The sequence below is a fragment of the Papio anubis genome, chromosome 19, assembly GCF_008728515.1.
Source record: "Papio anubis isolate 15944 chromosome 19, Panubis1.0, whole genome shotgun sequence".
Classification (NCBI taxonomy): domain Eukaryota; kingdom Metazoa; phylum Chordata; class Mammalia; order Primates; family Cercopithecidae; genus Papio; species Papio anubis.
Window position 1 is genome coordinate 28,759,676 of NC_044994.1, and position 23,546 is coordinate 28,783,221.

Consider the following 23,546-nt stretch of genomic DNA (forward strand, 5'->3'; position numbering starts at 1 on the left):
TATTTATTTCACCCAAGAGATTTTGGTATTATTTTATACCAGTAATTTTTACAATTATTCAAAATTCATACAAATAGAAAAAAATCTGTGAAATCCAATATTTAATACATATTTCACATACTAATATACATAAAAATTTTCAAGTAAACCAACTTCATGAAAAACATCAATCCCTCACTGTCATTCTAATTTAAATGACTAGCGGCCTTGGCTCTGCTGCTCTTTGCTGCAGACCCTTCTGCCCCAAGCACCCCTGGGGCAGTTGCTTGGTCTGCAGTGCTCCAGCCTTCCTACTGCATGTAGCTCTTCCGAGTGGGGCAAATCCAGGAAGAAAGGTTCGCAACCAAAACTTAAATGACCACATACCTGCTTCAGCCCTTTCAGGATGGAGAGAAACGTAAACAACCTCTCCTAATTTTAACATATTTCACCATTTTTTTTTTTCTGGCCAGTGACTCAGTTACTGCCGTTTTAAAATTTCTCTTCTAACCAACCTGAAAAGAGTTTGCTTTTCCACAGGGGGCAATCTGCCCACATCAGAGGGCTTCTTCCTGCACAAGTTCATGCTCAGTCTATATTTTGGGGGCTGTAATAGGAGGGTGGGGAGGAGGAAGATTGGCAGAAAGTAAATGGACAAGGGTATTATCAGGATTGGAGGGAGGGTCTGGGGAGAAAGCCAACAAGGACGAATAACACCAACTGGTGTCTGAAATAACAGCTGATTGCATCAAGATGGTATCTGTGATCTCTAGCCCAATGGTGATTCTGTCACATAGTTCCTAATTTTTAATCTTTCCTTCTTCTCCTGAGACAATCGACAATGGTTTCTTTAAGCTACTTTAGAAAGAGTCCACCACAAGCTCTGTTACTCTTTCATTGGATGAAGGACCTGAGCCACATTTTTGTTTTGGGAGCTATCAACAAGACTCCAGAAAATCAATAGCACTGGGCCTTAAGGGAAGGGCTAGGGGCTGTCCATTGCCTTCTACTCACCTTTTCTAGTCCTGGACAATCTTGCACCCCATTGTTCCCCTCACTTTTAGAGGCCACTTCCCAACTTGGGAGCAGATGCAGGATCAGGTCAGCATAGGGGCCACAGGACAGAAATCAATGTTTCTGTAGGTGCTGGTCCACGCTGAGCTGGCTCTCTGGCTGGTCTGCAGCCAGGGTCAGGTGAAGAGCTGCCCAGGACGTCCATCAAGAAGCGTGAGAACATTGCTGGAAATTGTGGCAGTGAGCACAACGGCACCTCCTGAAACTCTTCTCAGGGAGGACATTCCATGAAGTGGAGGAAAACCTGGATGAGCTGTGGAGGGATAGTGTGAGATCCCCAAGATAATTCCCGAATATATTCTCAAACTTCCACCTTAGGAGAGGTGGAGGGCTTCGTTAACTGAACGCTTTTGTTTTGCTGAGGTTGCAGAATCTCCTGCAATTAGTGCTGGACATTAAAATGTAAACACAAGTCCAAAAGACAAGGTTTCTAAGAAAACTTTCACTGTCCTGTTAAAAGGTGACAGATGTGCCTAGTAACATCCCTTACCTCTTTTTTGTTTTTTGAGCTTGGAAATGATAGCTGAGACTTTAGCAGTTATTTTGCTACTATGATATTGTGAAATATATATTTGGTCTCTGTCCCAGATTCCTGGCATACAATTTCTAAAATCCTTGGAATCTCCAAAGTGGTATCTTTTTGTGTGCTAAAGAGTTCACAAATGACTGGCATCTCCAAGGTAGCTGCAGGATGGGGGATTATCACCAGAACAACCAAGGCAGGGAGTAGGTTGGAACTTTCAGCCCCACCCCCTAACCTCAGGGAGGGAAGAGGGGCTGAAGGGTAAGTTGATCATCAATGACCGATGGTTTAATCAATCATGTCTACATAATGAATCCTCCATAAAACGGCAAAAGACAGAGTTTGAAGAGCTTCCGGACAGCTGAGCACATGGAAGTTCCTGTAGGGTGGCATGCTCTCGGATGGCAGGGAGGTTCCCCGCCCTCCCACCACACCTTGCCCTGTGCATCTCTTCATCTGTTTCCTTTGTAATACACCTGTAAATGTTAAGTAAGTGTTCTTCTGAGTTCTGTGAGCCACTCCAGCAAATTAACTGAACCTGAGGAGGGGGTCATGGGAACCCCAATTTATAGCTGGTGGGTCAGCAGCACAGGTAAAACAACCTGGGACTTGCAGTTGGCATTGGAAGTGAGGGGCCGTCCTGTGAGACTGAGCCCTTAACCTACAGGATCTGACACTATCTCCAGGGAGACAGCGTCGGAATTGAATTGGAGGACACCCAGCTGGTATTCACTGCAGAACTGATTGCTTGTTGATGTGTTTGAGAACTCCTCCTTGCAACACACACACATTTGGTCATGGAAATTTTCTGTGTTGATTGTTGCGGAATAACAGGAGAGGAAAAACAGTGTGTGTTTCTTCTACTCAGAGGCACCATAAAGAAAAGGGACAAAAGAATTACAGAGATAACGGCTTAACATTATCAGGGCTGATGAACCAACTGCAACTGTCTACCTCAGGACTTGTTACATGAAAAGTATCAATTCCTATTTGCTTAAGCTATTGCTAGTTTATCTTTCCTTAAGTCAAACATATTCCTAATTTATATAGAGACAAATGTTGAACAGGTAAGTGTTGTGGAGCTGAAGGGGTAAAGAGAACTAGGAGGGAAGAGTCTGCGAGGAAGGAAAGAATCAGAGTTGTGCTTCTGCACCCAAGGGAGGAGAGGCTAGCAGAGAAGGGACTGGCTAACTGGAAGGCATGCAGGAGCGATATCAAGTGAGATGAAGTCAGTCTTTAGCCATGGAGAGGTCCTAGTGATTTTGACAGAATGGTATCCAAGAATGGTGGTGGCTAAAGAGAGGCTGTGGCAGGATGAATAACTGAGAAATGAGGGAAGGGCGGTAATTCGTAAACTATGGCCACTGGATCTACCCTGTCACCTGTTTTTGTAAGAATGTTTCATTTGAACACAGTCACACCCATGCATATCAGTACTTTTGATGGCTGCTTTCACAGCTACAATGGCAGAAATGAGTAGTTGTGACAGAGACTGTAACACCAGAGCATAAACTGTCTGGTCCTCTAAAGAAAACATTTCCCAACCCCTGGTGTAGACAATTTTTCTACACACTTGACATGAAAAGGAACAAATAGCTAAATAGCTAGAAGGAGACATACGTTGAAGGTTTTTTGTTTTTAATTTTAAAGAGATGGGACGCCCCTATGGGGAAGCTGCCAGTAGAAAGAAGTGAAGTGCTAGAGAGAAGGGTTGACTGGTGGAGAACATAGAGAATCTCCCAGGCAGAGTAAGAGCATGAGGTGAGGGGGTCACTAGTGACATGGTGTCGCAGGGTGATTTCTTTTACTGGAAATGCTTATCATAAATTCACAGTGGGGCATGTAAGGAACAGCTCTTCAAGAAGGTTCAGAACCCACTCTGTAGACTGTAGAAAAACTGAGCCTGAAAAAAAGGAGATATTCTGCTAAATCGTTTGGTTTCTGTGGACCATGGTTTCACTATCAGTAAACTGAATTTTTATCTGGGGATTGGAGGGTGTAACCAATCAAGAATTGTAAAGCCGTCTGCAACTATGAAATGTCACTGAAATGCTTAATAATGACAAAACTCTCCTGGCATCAGGATGCCATTAGAACTAAGAGGCAGATGCTTTCCTGGTGCTTGAAAGATGAAAAGCTCAGTGTAGGCACTGGGCCTTACTATGAACCATCATAACAAAAGGCAGGTAGCAGGCACAATGAACATGAATCATACAGCTGCACAGAGGCAGGCAAACTGAAACTGTGTATTTAAGAAGAAAAAATGGTGAAATATATAAAAATGGAAAAAGGTTGTTCACATTTCCCTCCAACCTCAGGGGACTACAGCAGGTATATGATCATTTAGGTTTCAGTTGTCAACTTTTCTTCCTGGATTTGTAGTAGAGAATCATGAAAGACTAGATTACAGCTGGAAGAGTCCTTCAATAACACTGATTTCATGATTTCAAATTACTTATTTCATACATAATGAACATGAGATCCAGAGAAGTTACATGACTTAGCCAAGGGTCCAGAGCTGGCATAAGACTTCTACTCTAGTCTGTTTTTCCCACATCAAAATGCTTCCATATCCTTACTAGTATAATGTATCTGTGAGCTTCCCACAGAGCTATATTTGCCCAAAGGGGCAGAGGGCCCCTTCTCAGGGGGCTTTATCTGAATGTATTTATGCAGCTGTGGTTACCAGGTACACCAGAGGGAGGTTGGGCTCTAAATGAGGTGTCTCCAAGGAGATGGGTCTCTAGGGTCAGTTCTCTAGAGAAGCAGGAATTACCAGCCCCTTGGGATCCTCCTGCTTCTCTGGTACAAGCACTTCTGGAAGCAGGCACACAGCAGGGGTGGCTTATCAAGCCTGCTCCTGTGGCAACATGCTCTTTAGTAACCTCTAGGGTGAGAAAGTGAGACAAGGGAGTTTCAGAGCAGTCCAAAACTTCTACCCTCCACTGCTTAGGAGACAAAAGTAGGTAAGAAAATAGCACATCGAATCCGGCCACTGCACTCCAGCCAGGGCAACAGAGCCAGACTCCGTCCCAAAAAAAAAAAAGCACATCGAGTATTGCCCCATTTTGAATGAAAAAATTATACAAAAACTTGTTTTAAACTTTTGGGGTTATGAGTCCCTTTGAGAATCTGAAAAAGCCTTTTCCCCCTACCTCCCCCAAAAAACATATCTGACATACATTTCAAGGAGTCCATGGACCACTTCCCATTCATGGACTTGTAAGGTATCCCATTGCCTACCCTCCACCCACACACATAACCAAAAATACACCAACTGTGCTTATGTCTAGGTGGTAAAATCCTAGAAGACTTTTTTTAAATTCTTTTTTTTTTTTTGTATTTTCAATACACCTTTTTGACTGTTTTGTTTAGCATAATCAGAAAAAAATAGTGTTACATAAAAACTGAATCTTGAAACAAAAGTACACACCCCAAAGGCTATCTTCCAAGCATCCCACAGGCCTTTACAAGCCCAGACATGCCGAACTCAGGTGAAAGAAACGTTTTTACATTATTGATCCTAATACTGTTAGTATCTTATTTTTAAAATTTTTATTACTTATTTATTTTTTAAGAGACAGGGGTTGAGGAGTTGTCTCATTATGTTGCCCAGGCTGTTCTTGAACTCCTGGCCTCAAGCAATCCTCCCACCTTGGCCTCCCAAGCAGCTGGGACTGCAGGTGTGCACCACCACACCTAGCTTGTGTATTAGATTTGGCATATTTGAACTTAGATCTGAGATACTTTAACTAAAGAACTCAAAGGAAAATTCCAAATCTATAAATCTGATAATTTTAGGTACCTTCACAGGTATTCTCCCAACTGAATATGTCTGAAGAAAATGTTCCATTAACTGTCTCAGTTAGTTGAAAATCTCTTTCTCTCATGCTTACCCCTTAATCCTTTTAGACCTCTGATGGCTATTTATCTAGCACTACAACTGCATTTCCCTAAGTGTCAGTCTAAGCTAAAAGGGAACTCAATAAAGTTGCATTGTCCAGGAGGCAGATTAGACCCCAAGAGATCCCTTGCAGACTCTATCCCTGAAACACAGCTATGGAAGGCAGCTCCAAATGAAGAAACTACAGTATAAGTAAAACTGGGACAAATGGGTAATGTCTTCTCCTTAAAGAGTTCGAAGGACTATATGGTACAAGACACAAGGAAGAATATGCCTCAGAAATCACTTTATTCCAAAGAAACTTAATAGTGTTCCACCCTAGACAAGGCATTCCTGTGCTCTCATCTTCCAATGCAGGTCCTCAGCAGACACGAAAACACCAGGATCTGACTCTCACAAAAGAGCCCTGAGGCAGTTCTTTTTTTTTTTTTTTTTTGAGACAGAGTCTTGCTCTGTCGCCCAGGCTGGAGTACAGTGGCGCAATCTCAGCTCACAACAAACTCTGCCTCCCGGGTTCAAGTGATTCTTCTGCCTCAACCTCCTAAGTAGCTAGGACTACAGGCGCGCACCACCACACCTGGCTAATTTTTGTATTTTTAGTAGAGACGGGGTTTCACCATATTGGCCAGGCTGGTCTCGAACTCCTGACCTCATGATCTGCCTGCCTCAGCTTCCCAAAGTGCTGGGATTACAGGTGTGAGCCATCACGCCGGCCTGGCAGTTCTACTAATACCTAAAGGGCTGACTTAAGCCCAAAAAGAATCAAGAGGAATGTCCTCCATCGTATCTTTTCTCTTAACAAACAAAACAACGTCAATGAGGCCACAATGGCATAGTCACAGAAGTACCAGGGACAGGTGTTGACAGGATCAGCCAATAAGAGTTTCATAGACACTGTTCTGGAATTCCCTTTTCCTATGATGGGCTGTGAGTGGAAATGGAGGTGGGGGCTGAACGAGAAGAGTTGGGATGCTGCTGAGCTGAGGTCCTGGATCAACTCCCAGTTACTGAGCTGCCAGAAAAGCTGCTGCTGGCTCAGCCCAGGGAGGGGAGTCAGGCTGGTAGGACTGCTTGCCTGCTGAGGGCAAGACTCCCATGGTGTTGTCCTCTGTCAGAGGGGCAGCCTGGCAGAGCAGAAAGGACATGTTCTTAGAGGCAGGCAACTGTAAGTTCAAATTCAAGCTCTGCCACTTGGTCGCTATGTGACTCAGAACAAATCAATCTTTCTTTCTCTCTCTCTCTCTTTCTTTCTTAAAAGAAACAAGGTCTCTCTATCTATCTCTTTCTTTCTTTCTTTCTTTCTTAAAAGAAACAAGGTCTTGCCCTGTTGCTCAGGCTAGAGTGCAGTGCTGTGATCATAGCTCACTGTAGCCTCAACCTCCTGGGGTCACAGGATCTTCCCACCTCGGCCTCCCCAGTAGCTAGGAGTAAAGGTGTGTGCTACCATACCTGGCTAATTAACATTATTGTTTTGTAGAGTTGGAGTCTTGCCATGTTGTCCAGGCTTGTCTTGAACTCCTGGCCTCAAGCAATCCTCTGCCCTGGCCTTCCAAAACACTGGGATTACATGCGTAAGCCACTGTGCCAGCCAAATTCTTTAAACTCTTTCAGCCTCAGTTTCTTCATCTATAAAATGGAGATACCAATACCCACCTTGCAGGGTTATTATTTTAGTATGGAATGACTTATGGGGTAAGTGTTAGCAGGTGCTCATTAAATGGTAGGGCAATTTGTTGCCACTTGCCCCAGTTAAATCCATTTGTTACTCTACAGCCACAGTGGTCTTTCCAAAGTATAAATCTAACTTCATAGTTCCCTAATTAAAACATTTCAATGACTCCCCTTTGCTTCTAAGATAAAGAGCAAACTGCTGAAAACCTATGAAGCCCCAGATTTCCTGGTCTTTGGTGAGCTCTCTCTCCCTTGCTCTCCTGTGCTCCTTCTTCGTGATCTCAGAACAATGTAATCCTTCCCATCTTGAAGCCTTCATAGAGGTGAAAGTCTCATCTTCCTAGATCCCATATACCTGGTTAACAACTTCTTATTGCTTCTTTGGGAAAACTTTTCTCAACCTCTAGACTAGAGCAGGTCTCCAGGCAATGCTCCCTTTGCCTGTCTTCCACAGTACTCAGGCCAGTTTGTAATTACATTCATAACAATCCATACTATGTCTTAGGCAGTAAGATCAAGAGGTAAAAACAGTGCCTTTTAAAAAAATTACCATTTAATCCCCAGAGCTCAATACCAAGCACAATGTCTGGCCCATTGTAGAAGCTTAAAACTTTTATTGAATAAAGAACTGAAGTTCAGAGGAAAATTGGAAAGCATCAGCCTTTAATCTGCTTAGTAGTTATGTGCAACACTTAACCATGTTCTGGACAGCATGACACTTATTAATACATATCCTTTTCTTTCCTTAATTGATTTTTAGCTTTGTTGTATACAACGTTGAATGTCCAGTGCTTCTATAGGAGAGTGGGGCTTAGGGGAGACACTCCATGCTGGGTAAGTGGCATAGAACAAAAGGAACTGTTAAGTGGGCTGGACAGGAACATAGAAAAGGTAAACTCTACCTTGAAAGCAGCTGTGGTCTGAGATAAGTATTTTTCCTCCCCTAATCTTTCCTTCTCAGGGACATTTACATTGACCTCTCTTTGTTGGGAGGTAAAGACTTCACATGGCAACACTTACTTGTTCCCAGGAAGAAATCATATGACGTTCAGCAGGAGGCTTTTCTATGATGGTCACCTCTGTCACACCTGGGGAAGATTCTGGAGGAGAAAAAAGAGTCTGTAGAGTCGCAACTGGTCCACTGTCATACATTTCTATGTTAGATGTTGACTAACTATTGATGACTGCTCTAAGAACACCGAATCCTTCTCATAAACACTTATTACCTCTGTGATCAAAGCGGAGAACTGGTTGGCCTCTGAAAGGCATGGTCCCATAACCTAGGACAATGTAGTCTACCTGATAGAGAGGATATGCACAGACTGTGCTCTATACTGTCATTGCTCAGTCATTAATCTTATTGAACAAAAAACAGAGATTGTAGATTCCTAGTGATTTTACACTGAAATTCTCAGTGAGCTAAATCTATATATTCAGGATAAAGTGAAAAGAAATGGAGAATAGCAACCCATTAACTTTTATAAGACATAAAACTTGCTTATTAACTTTTCTTCTAAATAAAACTCATCTTGGACATAACCTTCTACTCTATGAGGTCTAGGATTTCAAAACTGGGTTAACAAAAAAAATAAATTCTATCCAAAAATATACTAAGACAAAAAGTAAGTCATATTTCTAAATCCTTGAAGTAGGAAAAGGTCTTCAAATAATCTGGTCTGCTTCTCTTTGTAGAGCTGTGTTCTATCATTCACTCTGAGGGAGAGCAGAAGCCACCTGGGAATACTACAGAGTTCAATACCTCCAACAACATTCTCCATTTGTCTGTGGCCATGCAGACTCAAGATTTTGAAATCCTTAATCCAAGACTTAAAATTTGTCATAAAAGCTGTTATGACTTGAATTCTGTCCCCACCTGCACAAAAAAAGATATCGAAGTCCTAACCCCCAGTACCTCAGAATATGACCTTATTTGGAAATAAAGTTACTGCAGACATGATTAGTTTAGATGAGGTCATAGTGAAGTAGGGTAGACCCCTAATCCAGTCATTGGTGCCCTCATAAGCAGAACAACATGTAGCTAGGTGTGGCAGTGCATACATGTACTCCCAGCTACTTGGGAGGCTGACACAGGAAGGTAGCTTGAGTTTTTAAAATCTCTAGGACTATGACAGAGACTTCTAATCATTTTATGTGGTTCACTGATCCTATAATTAAGCCAGTGCCCTTTTCATGCATATAAAATTTCCTCCAAGTTGCCAGAAACTCAAATCTTGGGATGCAGCAATAGCCCAATATAGGAACTAAGAATTCTAGACTCTACCTATTCTAGTCTTGCTTTATACATTTACTAGTTATATGACCTTAGATGGGTCTTCACTTCCCTTCACCTTCAGCAAGTCACAAGAGACCTTAGGTTTGAAAGAGGACACATACAATTATTTACTGTTTATAACAGGCCTACATGGAAGGCTTATAGGTTCAGACAAAACTACTGTGATGCTACTGCAGATGGGGTCATATCATACTTAAGCTTGGAATACTCTCATGATAAGGTAATTGGCCAACATATTGACTTTAATAAATTTCAGATAATAAGTTGATTAGGAAGTATCCATTGTAGAGACTCCTATATCCAATATAGTACTTCAGAATTGGTGAGGAGAAGGTATTGGGGATATGGAAGAGAAGGGCATGCAGTAAATTACGTTTGTATAATGCTCTGTTACAGGAAATTGGCATAAATTATCCCATTTAATCTTTCAACAATCTTGTGAAGCAGGTATCCTTACCCTCGTTTTAAAAGATAAGGAAACTGAGGTTCAAGGGTTTGAAATAATTCATAAAATGAAATATCTGACCAAAGTTGTGGACACCAAGCCTAATGCTGTTTTTATCATGTTGTCTTAGTAGCCTATCATTTTGGTGAGATAACTAAAAACATTTGCGGATGTATTGGAAAGCAACAGAAATTATACATTGTCCTTGGCCTATCAAGATGCCATATATGAGAAGCAATATCTGAATAGGCATAGCCATTCTCCCTGTCCTGCCTTTGTGACCAATGACAAGCATTTGTCAGCCGCCTGGCTGGAATAACCTGTATGGCAAGAGTAAGAGATATGAAACTCAGATCTTTAGACTCAGCACAGTCCACTCTAAGTAACTGTGTGATATGCCGTGGATTAAAACTCTCTGTGGTAGCTTACTCCAAAGGTGGGTGCTATCAATTCCTTCCTTCCCTGCATGCCCATAGCACTTCTCATTGACAAGTGAGTCTATTTCTCCAACTTCTTGAGTTTGAAGTTGGCCTGAGAGTGCCTTGCCCTATAAAATATGGTGAAGAAATGGTGGGCCAGTTTTGGACTTAAAATTTAAGAGAACTGGCAGTTTCCCTTTGCCTTTCTTTGATTCCTGAGCCATCACATACTAAATCCAAGCTACTCTACTGGAGACAGAGGGCATACTGAGAAGTACTGAGCGGGGCAGACATTCGAGTGCAGAAGCCATTTGATGATTCCAGTCCCAGCTGCTATCTAACTGTGACCACTTGAGAGACCCCAAATGAGAACTACCCCAGCTGGTTCAGTCAATCCACAGAGCTGGCAGAGATAGTTAATTGTTGTTTCAAGCAAACTATGTTTTGGGATGATTTGTTATTCAGTTATTGATAACTGGAATATATTTTCCAGTGAAAAACAGTCTCTCTGAGGTATTTAATGAGGACCTGCTATGTCCTAAGCTTTGGGAAATTACTACCAGAGATTAGGAATTTAAGTAGGAGATACTGTTTGAAGAAACTTATTGCTTAGATAAATAAGGCAAACATGAAACAAAAGTGAAAACTCAAGATAGTATGTAATTACGTGTTAAACTAGGTGATACTGACTGTCAGGGCCACAGGAGTTGAAGGCAGAGGGAGGTTGACAAAGACTGAACAAGTGATAGAAAACATCAGAAACTGCACACAGCTGATCTGGGCCTTGAAGGATGATGTGGCAGTTACTGCAGACCGGCTCAATTAACACCTCCTCCTGTTCCCCGCTGGCGTGCTTTCCTTTATTTTAGACTGGTTAGCTAAAGACCTCATTTCCTAGATTCCATTGCAGTTAGACTCCCTCTGGTGACTGGGATGCCTGCATGGAAACATACACTCATAAAGCCTGGAAGAAGGGAATCAGTAGATGAGGAAGAGAAAAAATGGGGAGATCAGGTCTTCTTGCAAGCATAGTTTCACAGGTGTTTTGGTCTCAGAGGGCCGGAAGTTGTAGCGGTGGCTGCGGCAGCAAAAGCAGTAACAGTTTTTGATTCTGCAGCTATCCTTCTGGGAGTCTGAAATTTTGAGAGCTGTGGCTGGTTGTTTTGCCAATGTGAACAGCATTCAATAAACCCCTGGAAGTTGAGGCTTAAACAGGCTTTCCAGAGAAGAAACACTGCATATATATTGTTGAATTTCACTATTTAAGAAGTGTATTCTATGTGACCACTGACAAGATGGAACACTTCAGAAGATTGTGCATGGATTCCTCTAGATTCTACCTATGTATTTTCCTCCTGCTAATCAATGTAATAAATTATACTTGGGATTAAAACTGTTTCTGAGTCCTGTGAGTCTTTGCAGTGGATCTGGTGGATCTAGATGTGTGGGTGGTTGTGGGATCCCAGAAACATGCATCCATCTTTTTATATTTAACATTTCTGATTGAGTTTGATTTAGGTATGTTTTTGAAAACAGCAAATAACTGGGTTTTGTGAGTCAGGTTTAAATCTTTTTCTATTAGTAGGTGACATAAACCTATATGTACATACTTAAGAGACAGGGTCTTGCTGTCACCCAGGCTGGAGTGCTGTGATGTAATCATAGCTCACTTCAGCCTCGAACTTCTGGACTCAAGTGATCCTCCCATCTTAGCCTCCCAGGTAGCTGGGACTACAGGTGCACACCACCACACTGGGCTAATTTTAAATTTCTTTTTTTTTTTGTAGAGACAGAGGTCTCACTATGTTGCCCAGGCTTGTCTTGAACTCCTGGTCTCAAGTGATCTTCCCACCTTGGCCTCCTAAAGCACTGTGATTACAGGCATAAGCTGCCATGTCCAGCCATGACCATTTATATTTATTGTTATGACAGATATGTTTGGTCTAAACTCTATCATAATAGTTCATAATTATGTGTGCTGCATTACACTTGTGTTTCTTTTTGACGTGCGTATCATTTGCTCTTTTCTTTCAAACATTTAGGGGAACGTTTTCTATTGCTGAGTAATAAATTACCACGAATTAGCAGCTTTAAACAACACCCTTTTATTAAGTCATGGTTCTGTAGCTCACAAGTCTGGCATGGCATGACTGGATTCTCTGCTTAGGCTGAAATCACTGGTCTTTCTTTACACCAGGTGTGCTGACAGGTATTTTAACTGTTCTATTTTCATCTGGATCTTGGGGTCATCTTGGAAACTCATTTCTGTTATTGACAGAATTCAATTCCTTTTGGTTGCAGGACTGAAGTTTCTATTTCCTTGCTTGTTGTCAGCTGGGGCCACTCTTGGCTTGCAGAGGCCACCTGTATTTCTTGTTAAAAGGTCCCATCCATCTTCAAGTCAGCAACAGCCTAACAAATTCTTTTCCTGCCTCAAATCTCTTTGACTTCTCTGTTAACAGCTTGTTTTAAAGTGCTTATGTGATTAGATCGGGCCTACCTGGATAATCTTGCTTTTGCCATTTAATGTAACATAATTGAGGTGTGGTGTCTCATCATCTTCACAGTCCTGTGGATTAGAGTAGGAATTCTAATAGTACCGTGTTTAGAATTCCTTTTTAAAAATAGCTTTACTGAGACATAATTCGCATACTATAATTCACCCTTATAAAGTGACTTTTATATTCAGAGTTATGCATCCTTTCCCCCAAAAGAAACCCATACCTATTATATTAGCAGTCCCCTTTCCTACCAGCCTCTGGCAACCACTAATCTACTTTCAGTTTCTATAGATTGGTCTACTCTGGACATTTCATATAAATGGAATCATACACGTGGCTTTTGCAACTGGCTTCTCTCACTTTGATTTCAAGATCATCCATGTTGCGGGATCAGTACTTCATTCCTTTTTATGGATAATTTTTTTTTTGTTATATGGATATATCACATTTTATATATCATCAATTGATGGACGTTGAGTTGTTTTCACTTTTGACAATTATGAATAATGCAGCTATGAACATTTATATGCAAGTGTTTTCATGTAAATATCTTTTCATTTCTCTTGGAGAAATGAAATCCAGAAAAGGAATCCAAAAATGGAATTGCTGGGACATATGGTAACTCTAATCTTTTGAGGAAGTACCAGACTAGTTTTCAAAGCTGCTGTGCCATTTTACATTTTACATCCCCACCAGCAGTGTATGATATCTCCATACCCTCACCAACAATTGCTGTATCTGTCTTTTTGACTACAACGATCTTAGTGGGTGTGAAGTGAAATCTCATTATGGTTTTGATTTGTATTTCCCTAATGGGCTAATGGTGATAATCATCTTTATGTGTGCTCACTGGCCATTTGTGTATCTTTGGAGAAATGTCTACCCTGATCCTTTAAAATTGAATTATTTGTCTTTCATTGAGTTGTAAGAGTTCTTTGCAGATCTGTAAATCCCTTTTCATATATATGATTTACAAATATCCTCTCCTATTTTTTTGGATTGTTTTGTCACTGTCTTGACTGTATCCTTAAAAGCACATTTTAAATTTTGATTAAGCCCAATTTATCTATTTTTCTTTTGTCGCTTATGCTTTTGTAACCTAAGGCCTGTTTTCTTCCAAGAGTCTTATGGTTTTGGCTGTTACATGTAGGTCTAAGATACTTTTGGAGTTAATTTTTGTATATCATTTGAGGTAGAGATCCAATTTCATTACTTTACATGTGGAAATCTAGAACCATTTGTTGAAAAACTATTTTTTCCCATTGAGAAGTCTTAACATACTTGTCAAAAATCAATGAATCAGGCTGAGTGCAGTGGCTCACACCTGTAATCCTAGCACTTTGGGAGGCCACGGCAGGTGGATCATGAGGTCAGGAGATAGAGACCATCCTAGCTAACATGGTGAAACCCCGTCTCTACTAAAAATACAAAAAATTCGCCGGGCATGGTGGCAGGCACCTGGAGTCCCAGCTGCTCAGGAGGCTGAAGCAGGAGAATGGCCAGAACCCAGGAGGCAGAGCTTGCAGTAAGCCGAGATCATGCCATTGCACTCCAGCCTGGGTGACAGAGCGAGACTCCGTCTCAAAAAAAAAAAAGTCAATGAATCATAAATATGATGTTTATTTTTGGACTTTCAATCTTATTTCATTGATCCAGATTTCTATTTTTATGCCACAACCACTCTGAAGACAACTGTGGCTTTAAATTTTTAAAATTGTAGTAAAATACACATAACATAAAATCCATCACTTTGGTCAATTTTAAGTGTACAGTTAAGTGGCATAAAGTACATTCACACTGTTGTACAACCATCACCAGAACTTTTCCATCATCTCAAATATAGTATAGGGAAATGTAAGAGGAACTTTTTTCCTGTTTTGGAAAGAAAAGTTTGTCTTGGCTACTCTGGGTCTCTTGCATTTCTATATTATATTTTAGGATTAAATCAGCTTTTCGATTTCTACAAAACAGACAGTTGAGATTTTGATGGGAGCTGTAGATCTGAGATTTGTAGATCAATTTGGGGAGTAACAGATTTTAACAATATTAACTCTTCCAATCCATAAACATGGTATGCCTTCTCATTTATTTTGGTGTTCTTTAATTTCTTTCCACAGTCTTACGTGCTTTTCAGTACATAAGTCATGAACATCTTGTGTTAATTTATTCCTATTTTATTCTTTTTTTTTTTTTGAGATAGGGTCTCACTCTTGTCACTTGGGCTGGAGTGCTGTGGTGTGATCATAGTTCACTGTAGCCTCAAACTCCTGGGCTCAAGTGATCCTCCTGTCTCAGCCTCCTGAGTAGCTAGGACTAAGGCATGCACCACTACACATGGCTAATTTAAAAATATTTCATAAAGACTATGTTGCCCAGGCTGGTCTGCAACTCCTGGTTTCAAGCAATCCTCTCACTTTGGCCTCCCAGTGTTGGGATTACAGGTGTAAGCCACTGTGCCAGCTACATTTTATTCTTTTTGATACTACTGTAAATTGAATTGTTCTCTTAGTTTTATTTTTGTATTGTTCATTGCTGGTGTATAGGGTTTTTTTTGTGGATTCCTTAGGATTTTTTATATACGAGATCATGTCATTGGCAAACAGATAGTTTAATTTCTTCCTTTTCAATTGGATGTCTTTATTTCATTTTCTTGACTAATGCCCTAGCTAGAAACTCCAGTACAATGTTGAAGAGAAGTGATAAAAGTGGAATTCTTGCTGTGCAGAAAAGAGTGAACATAGCAGGCCTGAGACAATAATCCTTAGAAAGGCCTGCCAATCGGGCTGCCAAAATCCTTTTGTTGTAATGAATCATAGCCATGAGTAGGACTATCTCCTGAGTCCTGTAATCCTGGCATCAAATCATTGAATCTGGTGTGATCTTGGGGAACCCTAATACAATTTTTGTTCCTGATTTTAAGGGGAAAGCTGCCAGTCTTTCACCATTACATATGACGTTAGATGTGGGTTTTTCATAGACGTCCTTTATCAGGTTGTCTAGGTCCTTTATCCTATCCTATTTCTAGTTTGTTTGTTTTTTTTTTTTTTTTAATCAAGAAAGGATGTTAGATTTTGTCAAGTGCTTTTTCTTTATTAAGATGATTATGCAGTTTTTGTCTTATTCCATTAGTAAGTTGCATTATATTAATTTTCTTTTTTTTTTTTTAAGTTTCTTTTTTTTTTAGTGACACAGTCTTGCTATGTTGCCCAGCTGCACTCATACTGGACTCTAGTGACCCTCCCACCGCAGCCTCCCCAGTAGCTGGAACTAAAGACATGGGCTGCCATGCCCAGCTATTAATTGATTTTCATATGTTAAAACCACGCATTCCTAAATCACACTTGGTCTTGGACTTCTTCTATTAAAAGAGACACACATTTTAAAAATCAACCGAACAAATACATAATTTCAAGTAGTGAAAGTGCTATAGGGATAAAAGAAAAAGCAGGGTAAGGAAAGAGAGAGCAAGAAAGACGGTGGCTATTCAAACTATATTCAGGGAAGGTTTCTCTGAAGCAATGACATTTGATCAGAGATCTGAATGACCTGAAGAAGCGAGACATTCAGAGAAAGATAATTCCAGGTGCAAAGACTAGCAAATTGCAAAAGCCTTGAAGCAGGAACCCGCTTAGTGTGTTTAAGGTACAGCTAGAAGGCCATGTGGGCAAAAGAGTGGAAATAAAGTCAGAAAGAGATGAGAGCAGATCATACAGGTACTTGCAGGTCATGGTACAGACATTTGGATTTTATTGTAATTGTGATGGGAAGGCACTGAAGCATGGTTTTCAGCCTTCTTAAAAGACCTTTCTCCTCGGTTTTCTGGCTAACTCCCATATGTCTTTCAAAATCTAGCATCATCTCCTCTGTGACATGTTCTTTAACATCCCTGATAAGATCAGTCCCTTCCTCTGTGACATCTCTGAGTAACAGTAGATTACTGACCTCTCTTCACACTCCTAGGGCCCTCATTTGTTTATTTTTTCACAGAACTGTGTCTTTTTCATATTTTACCCTCACAGTCTAACATAGTGGTGAGTACTAAAGAAACGTTTGATAGGCCAAGCGCGGTGGCTCACGCCTGTAATCCCAGCACTTTGGGAGGTCGAGGCGGGTGGATCACCTGAGGTCAGGAGTCCGAGAGCAGCCTGGCCAACATGGTGGAACCCCGTCTCTACTAAAAATACAAAAAATTAGCTGGGCGAGGCAGGAGAATTGCTTGAGTCAGGGAGGCGCAGGTTGCAGTGAGCCGAGATCGCGCCATTGCACTCCAGCCTGGCCAAGAGCAAAACTCTCAAAAAACAAAAAACAAACAAACAAACAAATGTTCGATAAAAGAAACACTCTAAGTCATTCAGTGGTGCAAGGTGGGATTCCTTTCAGACCCGAAGTAGTTGTCGCCCTGGGAGGTCGGGCGCATCACTTTTCCCTCAGAGAAAGGGCTTGGGTCTCGGGAGAATGCCCTGGCTGAGAATGCCTCCTAGGGGGAGATCCAACCTCCCAACCGTCAGGTGCTTGCTGTGTTCCCTTTCCACGACTTTGTACGTCCTTCCAGGGTGGGACCTTGGGTGGCGTAAGTGGAGGAACCTTCAGGCTTCCCAGTTCCGCCTCCGAACACTCCTGGCAAACACTTCCAAGGCCTAATCACAAACCCAGGTCCCCCATTTTCCTCCGTAACAACGGAAGTCACAACAACGATGTCCACTCCTGTTCAGGGGCCAGCGTCGTGCCGTCCACCCCACACCTCATCCCTCCGCTCCTCCTTCCTTCTCCTCCACACCCTCTCGGCACCGTGCCCCCACCCCTCACCTAGGATGCGCGTGATGCCCAGGGTGAGCTTCTCCAGGTGCGGCTTGCTGCAGCCCAGCCCCGGGGGCGACGCCTCCTCCTCCATGGCTCGCGAACCCGATCCGCGCGCGGCGGGAGCGGGTGGAGGACCGGGCCCCGCCTCAGCGCCGAGGCCAAGTTCATGGCATGCCGGGAACTGTAGTTCTCGGCGCCTGAGAGCGCGGCGCAGTGATGATGGGGGCCCGGGGTTGGTCTGACAGCAGCAGCTCCGCGGGGCGCTGGTTCCCGCGGCCCCGCCCGGTGCCCCACACCGCACCTCCGGGACGCAGCTTCCCTTTCGCTCCGACCCTCTCGCCCCGCAAGGGCCGGCCGCGCAGGAGGGGGCGGGCCTCTGCGTGGTGCGGCCAATCGGGACCGAGCCTGCAGGCCGAGGCGTGGCGGCCCCGGCGCGACGCCCCGAGTGGCGGTTGTTTCAAGATGGCGGACGTGGCGGGCCCCTCCCGCCCCGGTGCCGCTGCGTTCTGGAGCCGGGACTGTATCCTTTGCCCGCCTGACAGGGGGCGCCGGCGCCCTCCACGGGGCGGCGAGGGGCGAGCCGTCGCGTGGCAGTCTGAGAGCGGAGGAGAAGCTCTGAACTAACCCCGGGGACGAGGACGTGCTGCTCGGCCTCAGTCTAGGTGCTGGGCTTTCCCCTTGCTTGGGTGTTAGGTGGCCGAGAGACTGGTACTGTCTCCAGGTGCGGGGACACGGCGCAGATGCTTCCCAGCCCTCACTAGCGGTGAGCTCGAGAAAGATAGCCTAGAGTCCAGGCTCAGCCTGGAGCTGGGAGGGCCCTCCGAGGTCCCTCTGCCCACCCTCTCAGAGTGCCCCCACGCTGACTGTGCGAAACGAGCTCGAGGTTAAGGGAGGAGTGGGTGTTGGCTGGACAGGGAGCCTTTTTGTTTTGATTTAGGATTGTCCTTAGTCTGCGTTGGTAGGAACAAGTCAGGACCTTGTCGGACTTCAAAGGCCCTCCAGTGATGATGTATTTTAATACTGGGGTTTTAGGAGAGGTTTGGAGCTTGGTTACTGGGATGTGGTCTGGTGGTGCTGGTTACTGCGTAAGATGGGAATCATTGTGCCTGCAAGTATTGCTGACTTACGTGTAGCGTGTGGGTCACTGGCAGTCATTGAAGTTCTTGGATCGTTGTGAGGTGGAGAAGCAGTGGAACTTTTTAGTCCAGTGGTGGTATTACCAGTTCAGCAGCAGTGATGAGATGTTTGTGTGACAGGAGTGTTTCTTTCCCTGGAGTAGGTAGACTCTTATCGCTTGAGCTTTGGTCCTGATAATTTACTTCACGTTCCTTAGAGGGGTTACTTGAGAGAGGGAGGGCAGTCAGTGTTACTGAGCGCTTGCAGAGGCAGCTCTTTTTCTGTTGGTTAGGATTGGTGATGGCTTTATTTGAGGTGTTGCTGTCACCTTTGGCAGAATCACTCTTTGGGCATTCTTCTTAGCTCCCGGTAAAACTTCCAAAACTGTGTTATCAACTCCTCTGTTGAGTTACTAGAATTAGTGTCATGTGTAGAGAGAGGGATATGTTTGTATTCTGTGCTGCTCGTGTTTAGTGTTTGCACTTACTAGACATAATTACCATTTGTCTCTGATAGGTTGGTGAAAAGGAAATGAAATCATGTACATACACTGTGGATAAGAGCATACTCGTGCAGTGTGCAAATTAAACATTTTTTCCTTTACCTATCAGAAGAGAATATGTGCACTGTGGACAACTTGGCTGAATTAGGAAGTTAGGAAATTGGGATAAGTCTTTTCTCAAGAAACGCTGCTTCTGCATTGACAGGATTTTGTGATGGAGGAGCTACTTGAAGATTATTAGCTTATAGCATCCTATGGTATTGTTCAAATACAGAATCAGTGGTTGGGGGGAACAAGCTATTGCAGTGGGACTGAATAAGTTAATTAATAGATATAGGGACTGAACTTATGCTCTTGGTCTTCGCACCCAGTACTTTCACTTACTCATGTAGTTATATCACTCCCTGTTTTATGTAGAAGTCATATATACTCCCTTATGTCCTGTATTCTGACTCCCAACATTTAATGTAAAATATTTGCCTTCTCATTGATAGTGAGGAATTGAAATTGTACAGGGGAAAAATGGTGGTGATTATATCCTATAAGATCTAATTCAGATGTATGAAAGGAATTGCAAGGTTACTAGTGTCACCTTTTCCCCCAGCCTATTCCACATAATGACCAGTTAACATCGAGCCTCAGATATTTTCATTTTAAATCTCCATAGAGAATGTCACTGTAAGCAATGTCAAATGTAAATTTGTTACTGAGTATTTGCTGAAAAGCATAATGATAGTTATTAATCATTTGATTTAGCTACATGTCTTTGGATCTTGATCCCTTTGTCATATTGATTATTTCCCAGACCACCCTAGAGCCTTTATAGTAGAATTTTCAATAGAAAAAGACCAAAAAGTATGTACCTATAATCTGGTATTCTTTTCACACTATTGAAAAAAGATTTTCAATACTTCACGTAAATAATTAGAGAAATGTGATGGCGAGATTTCTTAGTCCTTGATGTTTCCATCATGAGAGGACAGATCATCTGTGACTGAATGCCCCCCGCTTTTTTTTAAACTGTTGTTCTTGTGAGTTATGCATCTCCTGCACAGTATGATTCAGCAGTGCTGTTTTGCACAAGGTATGTTTTAGTACCTCATGTGTAAACAATGAGTGTGTGGGGTTGTCATTTTATGGGTTAAATCTTCCAGCAAAATATGCTCCTTCAGTTTAAGTTGGCTTTGACCTTCGTTACAGTTCCTAGTAATGTCAGAATGAGTTAATGTTTCAGCAGTACCTAAATTTGACTGCTTAAATGCACTCAAGTGTATTACCATTAACAATATCAGGGACTTGATATTAAAAAATATGAACTGCAAGTTACTTGGTCAGAACATAACAATATAATCTCTACTGTTGAGTTTTCAAATGAAAACAAAGACTTGGCCGGGCGCGGTGGCTCAAGCCTGTAATCCCAGCACTTTGGGAGGCCGAGGCGGGTGGATCACGAGGTCAGGAGATTGAGACCATCCTGGCTAACATGGTGAAACCCCGTCTCTACTAAAAATACAAAAAAAAAAAACTAGCCGGGCGTGGTGGCGGGCGCCTGTAGTCCCAGCTACTCGGAGGCTGAGGCGGGAGAATGGCGTGAACCCGGGAGGTGGAGCTTGCAGTGAGCTGAGATCGCGCCACTGCACTCCAGCCTGGGCGACACAGTGAGACTCCGTCTCAAAAAAAAAAAAAAAAAAAAAAGAAAACAAAGACTTTATGTTGTGGTAAAAATAATATATTAGCCCAGAAAGTCTCTGTGGTTGAAAGTAATTACATATACATGTATTGCTGGTAAAACTCAGCAGATTAGAGTAGAATGGGCAGTACTGAGCTTATTTCCTTCAAATCCTGGAGGTCTGGGATAGAGGTACATCTTCCTCTCTACCACTTCTGCCTGGGTTTCTAATTACAGTTAGCCCTCTGTATCTGCTGATTCATTCAAATGTGGATGGAAAATATTTAAGAAAAAAAAAGAAATAACACAACAACAAAAAAAACCCAAATTAAACTATACAATTTAACTATTTGTATAGCATGTACATTGTTTTAGGTATTATAAATAATCTAAAAATGACCCACTAGTGCCGGGCGCGGTGGCTCAAGCCTGTAATCCCAGCACTTTGGGAGGCCGAGACGGGCGGATCACGAGGTCAGGAGATCGAGACCATCCTGGCTAACCCGGTGAAACCCCGTCTCTACTAAAAAATACAAAAAAACTAGCCGGGCGAGGTGGCGGGCGCCTGTAGTCCCAGCTACTCAGGAGGCTGAGGCAGGAGAATGGCGTAAACCCGGGAGGCGGAGCTTGCAGTGAGCTGAGATCCGGCCACAGCACTCCAGCCGGGGCAACGGAGCGAGACTCCGCCTCAAAAAAAAAAAAAAAAAAAAGAAATGACCCACTAGTAGGCCCACTCTACATTTGGTATATAATGTGTCTGTTTGACTTCCCCATAAAATATACATTTGTTGGGAAATTCTACGTTTGAAAGAGGTAAATATTTGAGTTCTTAATATAATGAGATGAAAATACATTACAAATTATTAGAAAGGATAGAGGCAATTTCAGATATCCTTATTTAAAAAAATTGAAGTCGTCTATTTAGAGTTTTATATATTCGAAAAGAAGTTTGGCATGGATGTAGCTGAAAGTAAAAGATTTTGTTGGCTGGTTGCAGTGGCTCACACCTGTAATGCCAACGCTTTGGGAGGCCAAGGCAGGTGGATCACGAGGTCAGGAGTTCAAGACCAGTCTGGCCAACGTGATGAAACTCCCATCTCTACTAAAACTACAAAAAAATTAGCTGGGCGTGGTGGCGGATGCCTGTAATTCCAGCTGCTTGGGAGGCTGAGGCAGAGAATTGCTTGAACCTGGGAGGTGGAGGTTGCAGTGAGCTGATATCGCACGGCTGCACTCCAGCCTGAGCAACACAGCGAGACTCCGTCTCAAAAAAAAAAAAAAAAGTTTTGTTTGCATATTTTGAATCAGAGAAAAATAACATTGAAGGTTGTTGGACAATGCCTCATAAAATTAAATAAATACTAATTTTATTCTTTCATAGATGGAGCCAGACATTCTTTTGTGTTTGAGGGTACAACACTGAACAAAATAAAACATAAATCATCACCTTCTTGGTGCTTACATTTTAGTGAAATGAGATCAGGTCATGGATAAGGAAAATATATGTTCAATGATTATTGGTGCTGTGGAGAAAAAATAAAGCAGGAAAGAGACAGTAGGGGAGGTAGGTAGGTTGTGGGAAGAGAGAGTTTTGCAATTTCAGGTACCTATATGGTTAGGAAGTGAAAGCTTCAATCAGAAGGTGACATGACATGACATGTGACATTAAGTCCTAAAGTGAGCCATGAAGATATTTGGGGAAAGAGCTTCCTGGGTAGAATAAATCATACATGCAGAAGCTATAAGGTAGGAGCTTGCATAGCTCATTAACAATTGTAAGAAAGCCAGGAATGAGTGAGAGGAATAGTAGTAGGGAGTGAGATCAGAGATGTAACAAGTTATAGGGATCAGATCTTGAGCATGGTAGGCTGTTGTTAATACTTTGGCTTTTAATCTAAATTAGAAATGACATAAGTATTAAAATGATCATTCTAACCACTGTGGGAAAAAATAGACTATTAAGAGAACATGCCCAGAAGTGACAGAGAATAGTTAGGAGCTTATTGCAATAATTCTGGGAGAGGAAAACTTGAGTTGGATCAAGGTGACAGTTGAAAATGGTGTGTTATAATCATAGCCTGTCTAAATTTCTCCTTTCGAAACTCACACTAGTTCTTTCTGTCTTAAATTTCTTCTACTTTTTAAATAGTAGGGCTTCTTGGGATATTTTATGAATGCACCGTAGAAGATTAAATAATGTCTTTGTGTTTGCATGATTGACTTGCCCTCAGCGTTTTTTCTTCAAAGCTAAAAACCATCTTGAAATTATTTACTCTTCAGAATTGTCAGTTCCCCAATATGACCAAACTGGAGCACTTAACTTTTTGTTTACAAAAGGAAAGGGAAAGGAAAGGAACCTAATAGTAGAGTATATATTGCAGGGTAACCCACTTGAGAGTGGATAAAAGTTTCATGGAACAAGACCTTCCAAGATTTTTATAAGACGTGTAGTTGTAAATATATAAAGGTGAACTTTTAGAGAATATTAATTTTGTTACATTTAATTCAATTACTTTGCTTTCTAACTTTGTTTTTAAAAGTTAGTTATAAATTCCCAGGTCAAAAGAAACTATGAATTATAAGAGTTATACAGAACAGAAATGGCATTTGGATGCTGGATAATATTATTGTATTTTCCTTCATGTTCTCC

General features: G+C 42.2%; 2 protein-coding genes across 24 annotated transcripts in view; one reads left to right on the forward strand and one right to left on the reverse strand.

The window, feature by feature from the left end:
* The window catches only part of TPGS2 (tubulin polyglutamylase complex subunit 2), a 48,845-nt gene extending 30,696 nt beyond the window's left edge, over positions 1 to 18,149 (reverse strand). For 7 of the 13 annotated variants that reach the window (XR_001897514.2, XM_021929884.2, XM_009192618.3 and 4 more), the window contains exons 1-2: positions 17,616 to 18,149; positions 8,172 to 8,251 (exon numbers count right to left, since the gene is read on the reverse strand). Coding sequence is in view for 10 of the 13 variants with exons in the window: in XM_021929884.2 (XP_021785576.1) it covers positions 8,172 to 8,251; positions 17,616 to 17,700 (165 nt within the window). In the remaining 3 variants the exon portion in view is untranslated. Of the gene's footprint in view, positions 1 to 993; positions 1,307 to 8,171; positions 8,252 to 12,808; positions 12,878 to 17,615 lie in introns of all 13 variants that reach the window. The other 6 variants (XM_009192620.4, XM_009192621.4, XM_009192622.3 and 3 more) reach the window with 5 other exon arrangements.
* The window catches only part of KIAA1328 (KIAA1328 ortholog), a 384,673-nt gene continuing 378,406 nt past the window's right edge, over positions 17,280 to 23,546 (forward strand). For 3 of the 11 annotated variants that reach the window (XM_031658942.1, XM_031658943.1, XM_031658944.1), the window contains exon 1: positions 17,750 to 18,129. In XM_031658942.1, coding sequence (XP_031514802.1) covers positions 17,826 to 18,129 — 304 coding nt within the window. In that variant the 5' untranslated portion in view covers positions 17,750 to 17,825. The other 8 variants (XM_021929871.2, XM_021929879.2, XM_031658945.1 and 5 more) reach the window with 7 other exon arrangements.